The sequence below is a fragment of the Elephantulus edwardii genome, unplaced genomic scaffold (genome assembly GCF_000299155.1).
Source record: "Elephantulus edwardii isolate Elephantulus edwardi_28Jun2011 unplaced genomic scaffold, EleEdw1.0 scaffold00140, whole genome shotgun sequence".
NCBI classification, from domain to species: domain Eukaryota; kingdom Metazoa; phylum Chordata; class Mammalia; order Macroscelidea; family Macroscelididae; genus Elephantulus; species Elephantulus edwardii.
Window position 1 is genome coordinate 6,922,715 of NW_006399890.1, and position 13,811 is coordinate 6,936,525.

Here is a 13,811-nt window from a genome sequence, read left to right on the forward strand (position 1 = left end):
AAATCAAGTTACAGAGGGAAGGTGGTTCTTACAATAAAAGGCCTATAGACTACATCATTCTTTAATATTAACAAAACTAATCTCCAGTCTCCCATATGGTCTCAGATCTTTATGTACTCTTACTCTTTTTAGCACAGTTTTAATACACTAAGCAGATAAAGTTTTATAATTATTTATTTTAGCAATAGAGTTAAAAATGAAACATTAGTTTTATTTTAACTTTTTGTTATTTTGTAGTGAGGATCACTTTTTTTTGTGTGTGTGTGTGTGTGTGTGTGTGTGTGCGCGCGCGCGCGTGTACCGTCAAATCAGATCTGACTGGTACAGGAGGAGATTGCCCCTCCTTCCCTGGCAGAGCATCTGGTGGATTCGAACCGCGCACCTCTGGGATTGTAGTTGCAACTTCTTGCCACTAGGCCACCAGAGCTCCCCCGAGGATCACTTTTTCAATCTTCAAGTACAGTGTCTACATGAAACTACTTACCATTATAGAATTAAGATACATTCTTTTCCTCTCCTTTATCACCTGTACTAGTTCTTAAGGAAAACATGCAGTCAGAAATACCTGTAAAGCTTTTAGCAAATAAAAAACCTGCTTGGGAACCTGAGATATTAAGAATATTTGGAGCTAGGAAGAAAGATTATCTAAGTGTGTGTGTTTTCCAAACTTCACAAGCAATTCTCATTAGCAAATCTAGTCAAGAATTGTTTTATGGACTTATGACTGACAGCAAAGTTTGGTATCAATATTCACTCTCCTGCTACATTAATAGCTGATTAGTGATTTGGGAATAATAATCTCCAAGTGTAAATCGTACTGTAAGGTTAATTCTCAAGGTGGCAGTGGGAGGACACACTAGATGTTTTGGGGAAGCTTTTTCAAATTATACGTGCTTGCTTTCTTTTCTCCTGTATAAACATTACTAATGATGTGTTTGATAGAAGTATGTCATATCTCTCGCAAGGTTGATTTTTATATTCTTCTGTACTATGAATTTTTTCAGTATGTATACCATGTACATAATTTACTTTGGGAAATGAGTAAGTGAAGAGAGAGTATCACCACCATCTTGCTACCATTTAATGCTGAAACAATGTGAATACTTACTAGTCAGAGGTTTCGAATTCTGTGATAATTTCCTTTGCTCCAAATATTGGACTGAGAATTCAAATTGCAGTCATAAACCATTGGCTTTCCTAGCTTGATTCTTAAGACTAATCCCTCTGTCTTTGAGTTGGTCTCAGTTTATATGGACCCTCCGTAGGACTTCTGAAGCTGCACATCTTTATAGGAGGCTGCCATCTTTCTCCTGCAGAGCAGCTGGTGTATTTGAACTGCCAATTTTTTATTTAACAGCCTCATATGTGATACTCCAGCAGCTGCTCCACAGGAGAAAGATGGGCGGTCTCCTTTTATACGATTTATTTGCTTTGAAAACCCAGGAGAGGGACAGCTCATGTGTAAGTTTCAGCTCGACAGCACACAACAACTGGGAATATACCCTAAAAAAAGAAAAGATGTGACATAAAGAGATCACACACACTCATTTATTGCAGCGTTATTGACAGTAGCAGAGAGATGGAAACAGCCCAAATGCCTACCAGTAAATGAATGGATAGGGAAACAGTGGTACATTCACATAATGGAGTATTTTACAGTGTTGGAAAATAATGAAGTCACAAAGCACTGCACTTCGTGGATGAGACTAAAGGACATGCTGAGTGCAATAGCTCATGAAATGACAAATATTGTTTCAGTCCATTGTTATAAAATAGGATGATAATGGGATGGGTGAGGAGAGTAGGAAATGAATGGCTAGATAAGCATACTGTTTTGGACTAGAGAAGGTCAGTGTGAAATGAATGGACAGTCAGATATTGTGTTTTGCACTTAGCAATGAGAACAGGATGTGTATGACTGGAGGGAAAAAAGCTAAGGCAAGGTGTACACACAATTATAGAGAGTTTGAAGAAATCAGAGGGAAAGGAGAGCAGAGATTAACAGATTGATAGGATAAGTGGAAAGAGGGAGGGTACTACGAGGATTTGATGAGACATAATACATGAAAGTGATCAGTTGTAATTAATGTTATAAAACCAAATACATGAATGATTGAAAACCAATTCTAAAAAATAGTCTAGCAGCCTCACCTCCATATTTCTTTTCAGGGAGGGAGGTCTGTCTGTTTGGGTATGCAAATCTATCTTTACTATTTTACTTTAAAAAGAAAAAATTCTAGCAAATGATAAAATTCTACTAGATGAGTAGTAACTCAGGTTTGTCTCTTTGCATATCTGAATCTACACAATTATTACATCAAACCTTCCAAATGGTTTACAGTTGTGAATAAATTCATTAACTTCTTTGTCCTTATATAGAATAATAAAGAAATTGGTTGGCTTTAAATTGTAAACCTAAAGAATTTTTTGGTAAACTTAAGGAATTTTTAATAATAAATTTCATACTGAAAATATTTAAGAATAATTCTGCTTTTCCTGCAGCCTTTAAACAAAGTGATAGAATTTAAGGAGCAAGAATTTATTTTTACTATGCTTTCACCGAACTCGCTCAGCATTTCTTAAGCTTAAGGAACTGAAGAACAAATTCAAATGTAGAGTTGCTATAATCAAGGATGCTTTGGGCAGAATATGAAATGATCCAGGAAGTATTAAAAGAAGATGGAAGGAATATACTGAGTCATTGTATCAAAAGGAATTTGCAGATACAGAAGAATTTAATGAAATAACATATGAGCAAGAGCCTGTGGTGATGAAGGAAGAAGTTCAAGCTGCTTTGAAGGAAATAGCAAAAAAATAAGGCCCCAGGAATAGATGGTGTACCAATTGAAGTATTTCAGCTAACAGATGCTGCCCTGGATGTGCTAAGTTGTGCAAATAAATCTGGAGAAGAACCACTTGGCCAACTGACTGGAAGAGAGCTCTATTTGTTCCCATTCAAAAGAAGGGTGACCCAGCTGAGTGTGGAAACTACAGAAAAATATCATTGATTTCACATGCAAGCAAGATTCTACTGAAGATTATCCAAAAACGACTGGAACAGCACATAACAGAGAACTGTCAGAAGTCCAGGCTGGGTTTAGAAGGTGCCGTGGTACTAGGGATATTGTAGCTGATGTTAGATGGATCTTAGCTGAAAGCAGGGAATACCAGAAGAATGTCTTATTTGTGTTTCATTGATTATGCAAAGGCTTTTGACTGTGTGGATCATTGATTATGCAAAGGCTTTTGACTGTGTGGATGACTCTGAGAAGAATGGGAATCCCAGAACATTTAATCATACTAATGCGAAACCTATACTTGGACCAGGAAGCAGTAGTCAGAACAGAGCAAGGTAACACTGCATGGTTCAAAATTGGGAAGGGTGTATGCCAGGGATGTGTCCTGTTTCCATACCTTTTCAGCCTGTATGCAGAGCAGATTATCCGGGAGGCTGGGATCTATGAGGAGAATTGTGGCATCAGGACTGGTGGAAGATCTGTTAACAATCTGTGTTATGCGGATGACACAACCCTGCTTGCTGAAACTGAGGAGGACCTCATGCACTTGCTGCAGAGGGTCAAGGACTGCAGCCTTCGGTATGGACTGAGGCTCAGTGTCAAGAAGACAAAGATTTTCACCACTGGGCCAATTGGTAGCATCAGGATGGATGACGAAGAGATTGAGATTGTTCACAGCTTCAGTTTGCTCAGCTCCACAGTCAACACTCTTGGCACCAGCAGTCAGGAAATAAAAAAAACGTACTGCGATGATAAAGATGGCTGTTTGGGACCTCTCTAAAGTACTCAAGAACAGTGGTGTCTCTCTGGAGACTAAGGTGTGTCTGATACAGGCCATGGTTTTTGCAATCACTTGTTATGCATCAGAGAGTTGGACAATGAGGGAGGACAGAGAGGGAGGACAGAAGGAGAATGATGCCTTTGAGCTGTGGTGCTGGAGAAGAGTATTGAATGTACCAGGACTGCCAAGAAAACAAACAGATTCATCCTGGAGAGGATTAAACCAAGCAACTCCTTGGAGGCAAGGATTCTGGGGCTTTGTCTGACATACTTTGGGCATGTTGCAAGGAGGGACAGGTCCTTGGAGAGGGATATCATGTTTGGGAGGGTGTAGGGACAGCGCAGGAGGGGAAGGCCCTCTGTGAGGTGGACTGATTCAGTGACTGGGGTAATTAGGATGGTTGTGTCAGATACAGTGCGATTGGCACAGTATAGAGCAGGGTTTAGGGCTGTTGTACATAGGGTCGCTGTGAGTCACAAAGGACTCGACGGCACATTACAACAACAACAACATGCTTTCATCAGTTTTGGCTTTTATTTACTCTACATTTATTAATATTAAATAAGCAGTTGTGGTCAACTGGTCACATTTGTTCAGGACCATTATTCTGATAATACCATTTTTAGAAAACTACTTTCCTTTAAATATCATGTAAAATTTAAAAGAAGATTAAATATTACAACAGAAATAAACTCTGACAGATTATTCCTAATGGTAATGTTCTAATAGCTGATACCCAGACACTTGAAAAACCTTTACAGTTATTAAAAATTTTTTTCTTTTTCAACATATGGTAACATATAGATGAAACAATATTAATTTTTTTAAAAGAAAATCCCCTGTGGTTTACAATATCTGCTACCATGTAGATTGGCAGATGCAAATTAATTTGTTTTAAATCTAATAGCTCTGAAGATGTAGCCTGTAGAGAATTGTAGTGCTTACCCAAAAGCTATGCATCTCTGGCAGTTCTAATCTACTTGCTGTTTTTTGGATAATCTCACATCATCAGGAACTCACTCACTGTCAGGTCAGCTATGAGTTAGCTCCAACGTGATGCCATTGAAGTTGCATAGATGAATGAACACATAGTGATGGGAATATAAATTATTAAAGACTCATGGGAAAATGTGTAGCTTTACTACTAGTTAGTACATTAAGACAAAGAGATACAAAAATAATGTTTTTTAGGTAAGATCATGGACTGTTTTAAAGCTTGTGTTCCACTTTGGCTGATAAAGAAGTGTGGAATGAGAGAGCTCCATTCTGAAAGTTAGGAAATATACCTTAAAATTATTGTATCCGGAGAGCTCTGGTGGCCTAGTGGCAATGAGCTGCAACTACAATCCCAGAGGTGCACGGTTCGAATCCACCAGATGCTCTGCCAGGGAAGGAGGGACAATCTCGTGCTGTACCAGTCAGATCTGATTTGATGGTACACTCACACAAAAATAATAAAAAGTTTAAAAAAAAAGAGAGAGAGAGAGAGAAATTATTGTATCCTTGGATCCAGTAAATGTCGAAGGAAATCAAATTTAGAAAATGCATATACATATGTAGACCCTTTCTTTATAATAAACTTGATATTAGAAGAATGAGTAAATTATATGTATGCTGTGGACTATTTCATAGTCATTAAACCAATCATTTGTTTATGTAGTCATTTCATTTTATGAAAGCACACTTAGATGCATCCATATTTATACTTTTTTATATTTTTTAAATTGCCACTATGATTCTCTTTTCCCTCATTAAGGAAATATCTAATTAATTAATTTTCATAATACACTTAAATATATACCAGCACCTGATTAAGAATACTTGGGCATTTTGTTGGTGTAGTCTTTGTTGCTTATACCTATCAGCAGCTCTCAGGGAGAGAGATGAGCCATCTTCCCACCTATTAAGATTGACAGCCTTGGACACCCAATTGACGGAGTGTCCCTATGATTTGGACCAACTTGACTGAAGCAAACTTGAGATTTTTAATCTAGGATATTAAGTATATTAATTTTATTCTACAACCACTTCCTAAGATGCTATAATTTTTCTCATTTTACAGATGAAGAAACTAAGAGGCTGCAGAGGCCAAGTAAATAAGCCCCAAATTACTAAGTAAATAGTAGAGTTGGAATTTGAGTCCCAAGTCACCTGACTTCTTCTTCCTTCAATTGTGTTTAATCAGCTCTGCAGCAGAAGGGTTAATCCTAGTTTCAAGTCCACTTGAAATATTGTAACTTCAAGATACAATTCTGGGTTGAATTTAATAGTTATTGTGGGCAAATTGTAGGTGCAAATTGCCAGCAATCTTTAAAGTTACATGTAATGATTTGCAACTTGTTACCTATTTTCTTGAATTTTATATGCTTGGACTCATACAGCTTACCTTTTCGACTTCTTCCACTTAATGTAATGCTAATGAAATTCATCTTGTTACTTCACATATTTATTTGTATGTGTGTTTTCTTTTTACATTTAAATTTATTATTAATTTCGGTAAAAATTTACAGTCTTTGGATTTCCATTCATTCATTGTTGCACATTTCTCCCCTCCACACCCTCCCCCCAGAACACTACCCTCTTGGAAAAGTAAAAGAAAAATTCCCCCATTGTTTTACAAACCCTCCCCCAGGTCCACTCCACCATGCAGCCATTGCTCTAGACTCCTGTCATGAGAGAAATACCTAACCACATATCTCTTTTAAACAGTTTTCTCCCTCCTCTGTTTCAGTGCAGTATACATTATTGAACCCATCTTAGTCTATCCCCAACCTCAATGTCAGTCCTCTTTTACGACAGTTTCCTTCTTACCGTTTCAAGTAAAAATAAGGATTATAATATTCTCTCTCTGCACTTAAAGGCGCTATATACAGAGTTATAGATTTAAAGTGCTTTTCAAAGATTTTTTTTGTTTGATAGCATCCTTGTCTTATAAAGCAATAAAATCATACATACTCATAATAAAATTTAAGATTCTTTTCTAGGATAGATTAATAGATATACCAAGTGCAGAGTGTTTCAGTTTTTCTCTTTTCTAGAAAAATTAATTACTATTTTAAATCTTAACAGATATCAGACACCCAGAAGAACTTTCTCTCTTGAAAAAACCCAGAGATCCCACAAAGAAAAAAAAGAAAAAGCTTGATGATCAGTCTGAAGATGAGGCACTTGAACTTGAGGGGCCTCTTATTACCCCTGGTTCAGGTAAGACTTTGACTAAATAAGAAGCTAAATGAGAGTGAGGAGTTACTTGCCGGAGTCCTATTAAAAGTGGGTGAAATTTTGTAAATTACTACCTTACTTGGGAGGGACTGGAGAGCATTAGTCTTAAGTAAACTAACTCAGTCCCATAAGGATGAGTACTGTATAAGACCATTATTGTAGAAATTGAAAGATAACTAGGAAAATGTGTCTGAGGATCCAAGAGGGGAGGGAGGAGCAGAGGAGTCAGAATGGGCAGGGGTGGGTGATCACACAATATGATGGGTGGAGGGAGGGGTGAGTTAAGGAAATGGGAAAAATCTGGTGTGAAAAAACAATGTATTCGAACTTTGTAAGCAAACCAGTATAAAATAAAGATTTTACTTTAAAAAAAATACATACATTTAAAAGTGGGTAAGATAGATCACATAGGTCAGAAGAATGGTGCACGTTTTAAATAAAAACCTCTGGCATCTTTTCTCAATTAAGTCACTGTTTTTATCACTAGTATCTGTTAGTTGAATATCAGCCTACCTTATGGGTTAATAGTTGCACCAATAAGAAGAAAACTGGTTCATTGAGGACAAAGTGTCCAGAAGGGACAGTACCTTACCTACACTCATTAAACTACTTTCCCCCCTTCCATATTCTGTGAAAACCACTACTAAGTTTAACACATTCTTAACTTACTTAAAATGCCCTTTGTACACTACATTTGCTAATCCTTTACCTTTCAACTTTCTTCCTAAGGTTTGCTCTTATAATTAAAAGCTCCCTGCTTGAAGGGACTCTATCTTACATCTTTACTTAACAGAATCTAACTTAGCATATAGCATTTGGCAGGGATATAGGAAATACCTTTTTTTTAAAAAAAGAAAATTTTATTTTAATTGTGATTTTAACAGACTTTTACAGAGAAGTTAGATATTCATTCATTGTTGCAAGGAAATATCTTGGTTGATTAAGTTACATAGGTCTACAGTTAGTTCTGGACGTAGGTTACTGAACAGACATTAGTTTGCCATGCTTCCATCAGTTGTACATTTAGAGACTTATTTCTTAAGCTGAATGCTTCAATAAAACAGTGAAATTTTACTAATTTAGTTCATGTTTGGCTTTATAAATCCTTTGACATAAAAACAATAGTAAACACTAATGTAGTATTTCCTATATCCTCAAAATTTACTCATAGAAATTCATTTAGTTCTCATAACAGTCCTTTGACAATATCCCTATTATTATTCACACTTAAGAATGAAGAAATTGTAGCACAGTAAAGTTAGGAATGTCTTAAGGACCTTACAACTTTTCTGTACCTACTTAGATCCCAATTTCATTTTGGGAGATAGAAAACCTATCACTGTTGTGTTAATTCTGACTTATACTGAGACTACAGGGAATAGTAGATAAGTTCCTGTATAGGTTTCCTAGGATGTGAATCCTTACAGAAGTACACTGGCACATCCTTCTCCTGCAGGTTTAAGCTAAGAACTTTTCAGTTTGCAACTGAGGACTGAGCCACAGGGCTTCCTTGGAAAGAAAGAAAGCAATCCTTTTTATAAGTAAGGAACTCAGATGGCCTAGTGGGTAAGGAGGTGCACTGCCCACTCAAAGGCATGTGTTTCACACCTCCTAGCTGCTCCTTATGGGAAGATATACAGCCTCTTCCTGTGAAATTTACAGCATTTTAAAACCTACCAGAGGGACAGCTACAATTTGGTTTCAGCTTGATGGTACAGAACATCCTTAAGTAAGTTATACTCATTAAATCAGTTCTGACCCCTGGCAATAGCATGTTTCAGAGTAGAACTCTTTATTTCTTAAGATTTCCAATGGCTATGATCCTTTGAGAATAGGTTACAAGACCTTCCCCCCCCCCCCAAGCTATTTATAGGTTATTTAACAAACACAAAGGAGCCCTGGTGGCATAGTGAATATTAGGCTGTACAGCAAAAGTCAGTGATTTGAATCTTATCACTGACTCTTTGCGAGAAAGTTGTAAAAATGTATAACCTTCAGAATCCAAATGAGAGTCACCATAACTTGGAGCCAACTGAAGACAGTGAATTTTAATTTAGTTATTATACTTAAAGAGTTGTGTTGTTAGGTGCCAGCAAGTCATTGACAACTTATAACGACCCTCTGAACGAAAGACCTGGACACTTGTGTAACTTTTATTGTTTCTCCACATTCATAGAGTTTCCACAGGCAAGCTTTTTCGGAAGTGGATGCCACTCCTGCTTCCAAGCTTGTTTTAATTGGGGAGCTCCACCAAACACTGTCAACCATAGGTAACCATTATCTCATTTGGTACATCAGTGTCACAGTGCTTAGCATCACAGCAACCACGAATTACCTCTGTACAGCAAATGGACAGAGCAGTGGTATACCACTTAGAAGAATGTTTGATCAAAAGCAGTTAAAACCAGGCCTGAGGGAGGCAGAGAGAGAGAATATATAAATATTAAATGAACAGGTAGAAAATAAGCTATAAAGAGTCTTAATACAAAATTATTTATTCCCACTATAATATATTCATCTTTATGGGATGAAGAAGTAGGTTTTTAAATTAAACTTTATTATTCTGGTGGATAGGATTTTGATGGAAAGGAAAGGTATCATCCAAACACAATGATACTGATAAACAGAATTCTGGCCCCAAACAAACTACCAGACATAGGTTATCTAAGACCATGCATGAAGAAAAGACTTACAAGATCAGAACCAAATTAGAGAGTCTTTAATGGTAGTCTGAGAAATTTAGATTAGGACGTTGTAAAAGTTAGTAGCTTTTGAGCATCTTCTTGTTACTCTTGTGTGCTGTTGAGTCAGAACCAACCCATAGATGACCCTGCAGTGAAATTTTGGAGAGCGTGTTAGGAAATGAATAATCATCATATAAGGAATAGTGTGACATTGACTTTGAGTAAATAAATGGGAAGAAAAGCAGTGGTAGATGCCCCCAGATTGAGTGGGAGGAAAAAAAAAATTCTTGAAATTATTGGGTTTTTTAAAATTTTTACTTCAACATGAGATCTTATAAGGCATTAAATGGCGTACACAATTCCTGCTTTCATTAATAGTTTAAAGGAAAACTCATTCTCAGGATGGCACATAAAAATAAGCATATGAAATGAATTTTTAGTGGTCTATTTTAGAATTTTAAAGAGGAGAAGTTTGCAGTGTTTTAAGAGAAGATAAAGATTAACAGATGACTTAAGAGTAAAGTCATATGTGTGCTTTTAAATTAAGGTAATACTTAAGTACAAAAATTTAAAAAAACAAACAAACACCCTGAATTATAAATTGAAATACTCACACCCTCTCCATATCATGATGCTTCCTTCATGCCATATCCCACATGAAGATAACCACTTCTTGCCTTCTCTTACCAGATTAGTATGACCTCTTTCTTGAACTCCATATGACTAAAACCATAAACTGTGTAGTCTCCTATGTCTGAAAGTGCTGTGATTGAGTCTAAAAAGAAAGTTGGGTTGTCTTATCACCATCCCTCCTCAAAGTATAGTCTACCATAATGACTCGGGTGGAGTACAGCTTTCACTCAATGAGGGACCTACATTTACTGATGTGACATGCCTCAAAATGAGGAGTAACCACTGCTAACACCATTAATAATTATAGCATGGAATGCAGGAATCTGGGAAAATTGGAGATTGTCCAAAATTAACTAGAACACATACAGATCAACATCTTAGGCATCAGTGAGCTGAGATAGATTGGTTTTGACCATTTGATGTACTAGGCCAGAACTGACAAAATGAAGAGAAGTGGTTGTGGGTATTCATCATCAAAAAGCTTTTCAAGATCTCTACTGCAGTACGTTGCTGTGAGTGATAGGATATTGTTTATACACATACAATGCAGTCCTATTAGTATAAGCAACCACAAAAGCTAAAGATGAAGAAATGGATAATTTCTACCAATTTTTGAAGTCTGAAATATGCAATCAAGATAGATTAATGATAATTGTCAACCAAAATGCAAAAGTTAGAAACAATGAGGAAGAAATGTTAGTCTTGGTGACAGAAATTAGAGTGGACTTCTAATAATAAAATTTTATACATTCAGTGTTTTATTCATCTCTAATATTTCTTTTTTAAAAAAGCACAAAAGGTGACTGTACACGTGGTTCTCACTTGGTGGACTGCACAGGAATCAGATTGACTACATCTGTGAAGAGAATCATTGAAGAAACTCAGTAGCATCAGTGAAAACCAGGCCAGGTTCTGACTGTAATAATAGACCAGCAAGCAATTACAAATCAAACTAAAGTTGAAGCAAATTAAAACATATCCATAAGAACCAGAATATTATCTTCAGAGTATTCCAACTGAACTACTTAAAAATCGTCAAGGACTGCAGCCTTTAATATAGATTGAAGCTCAACATCAAGAAAACAAAGATTCTCACCAACTGGGCTGATTAGCAGCATCATGTTAGACGGTGAAAAGAATGAGATTATTAACAGCTTTAGAGTTTGCTTGGCTCCACAATCAACATTCTTGGTATCAGCCAGGAAATCAGAAGATGAATTGCATTGGGAAAATCAGCTGTCAGGGACATTTCCAGAATACTAAAAAGCAGCAGTGTCAGTCTGGAGTCTAAAGTGCACCTGATCCAGGCCATGGTCTTCACAGTTATGTGCAATGCATCAAAAAGCTGGAGAATGACAAGGGATAATAGAAAGAGAATTGATGCCTTTGAGCTGTGGTGCTGGGGAAGAGTATTGAATATACCATGAACTGCTAAAAGAACAAACAGGTTCATCCAGGAGAGGGTGAAACCAGGCTGCTTCTTGGAGGCAAAGATTCTTGAGGCTCCATCTGACATACTTTGGGCATGTTGCAAAAAGGGACCAGTCTTTGGAGAGGGACATGATGCTTGGGAGGGTGGAACGACAGTGCAAGAGGGGAAGACCCTTGAGGAGATGGATTGACTCTGTGACTAGAGTAATGGGAGTAGGTGTGTTGGAGACAGTAAGGTTGTCTCAGGATAGAGTAGGGTTCAGCACTCTTATACGTAGAAGTCTGTATGAGTCGCAAGTGACTGAACAGCATATAGCATCCTAAGAATATATTTGACTTACTGAGCAGTGATGACTAAAGAACAGATGAGTTGGGGGATGAAGAAAGCCAAAGGTCATGACAAAGAAGAAGGAAGAAAAGACCAAAATGGATATCAGAAGAGATGCTGAAACTTTCATTGAACTGAAAAGCCTAAAGAAGAAGAAAGAATACTAAGGTAAGAGAACTGAGCATAATTTCAAAGGGCAGCTTGGGAGGACAAAATAAAGTATTATCATGAAAGATACAACAAACTGGAATTAGAAAATAAAAAGGGAAGAACAGGGCTGCATTTCTCAAACTGAAAGACTAAAGAACAAATTCAAGCCTCTAGTTAAAGTAGTAAAGGATGCTGTGCATAAAATCTTGAGTGATGCAGCACAAGAGGGAAGGCATATATAGAATCAAGTTGACAAAAAGAGTTGGTTGACACTGAAACATTTCAGGAAGTAGAATATGATCAAGAACCAGTTGTACTGAAGGAAGAAGTGCAAGCTGCGTTGAAGGCATTGGAAATAAATCCATATGCTGAGTAAACGGTCATGCTGGACCATATGAAAAAGGTAATCTTAGGATTGGAGGAAGACTCAATAACTTGCAGATAACATAAATTAGCTTGAACAAAGTGAAGGGGACTTAAAGAATCTACTCTAGATGATCAAAGACTGCAGCCTTTATATTACATCTTGGCATCAAGAAAACAAAAATCCTCACCCCTGGACCAGTAGGCAACATAATGATAGATGGAGAAAAGATCGATTGACGTCAATGATTTCATTTTACTTGGATCTAAAATCAGAAGCCATAGTAGCAGCAGTGAAGATATCGAAAGACTTGCTGCATTGGGAAAATCTGTTGTGAAGGACCTCTCAAATTCTAAAGAGCCTGGATGTCATTTTAAAGATTAAGGGGCACATGATCCAGGCCATGTTGTTGTGTGCTGTTGAGTCAGAACCAACTCACAGCTGACCTCTAACACATTTTCAGTGGCAGTAAATTGCATAGGAGAATATTACTCCTCCTCCCCTAGAGCAGCCAGTGGATGAATTTGAACTCTGTGCCCTTGCATTGCAGATTCTTAACACTAGGCCATCAGACTTCTGTTATGGTTTTTTTTCCCCCATTTGTTTCCTGTGCATCGGAAAGTTGGACCATAAGTAAAGAGAAATTGCCATGTTGGCAAAGAATATTGGATATTCTGTGACTGCCAAGAGAACAACTAAAATCTATATATTAATAGAAGTGCAACCAGAGTACTCGTCAAGACAAGGATGGTGAAACTTTGTCTCACTTGCTTTGTGCATATTTCCAGGAGGAGCAGCCCTTGGAGAGAGTTACCATGCTGGGAGAGGCAGAGTGTCAGTGAAAGAGAGGAAGACCCTCAAGGAGATGGATTGACAAAATGACTGCCACGAGGAGTTTGAGCAGGCCAGAGATCAGAGGATGGCACAGGATAGTGAAAAGTTCCCATCTGTTGTTCTAGAGATGCTGTAGGGAATAATCAAGATGGAGATTGAGGAATAATAACAAATTCATGTGAAATGCTAAACCTTAAAAGTATACCATCTTTTTTTTTTTAAAAAAAAAAAAGGTGTCCTTGGGGTGAGCCGTCACAGCCCTCTGCCCGGGACAGGCTGCCCTCGGCCCCCGGCTTGGGGCGAGCCGTCGCAGCCCTCTGCCCGGGGCGGGCTGCCCTCGGCCCCCTGCCCGGGGCGAGCCGTCACG

The 13,811-nt window shown here is 37.7% G+C and overlaps 1 protein-coding gene across 3 annotated transcripts in view; it reads left to right on the forward strand.

Moving 5' to 3' along the window:
* FERMT2 (fermitin family member 2) overlaps positions 1–13,811 on the forward strand; it is a 114,323-nt gene that overhangs the window by 76,852 nt on the left and 23,660 nt on the right. For all 3 annotated transcript variants that reach the window (XM_006894358.1, XM_006894357.1, XM_006894356.1), the window contains one exon: positions 6,868–7,002. In XM_006894358.1, coding sequence (XP_006894420.1) covers positions 6,868–7,002 — 135 coding nt within the window. The remainder of the gene's footprint in view (positions 1–6,867; positions 7,003–13,811) is intronic.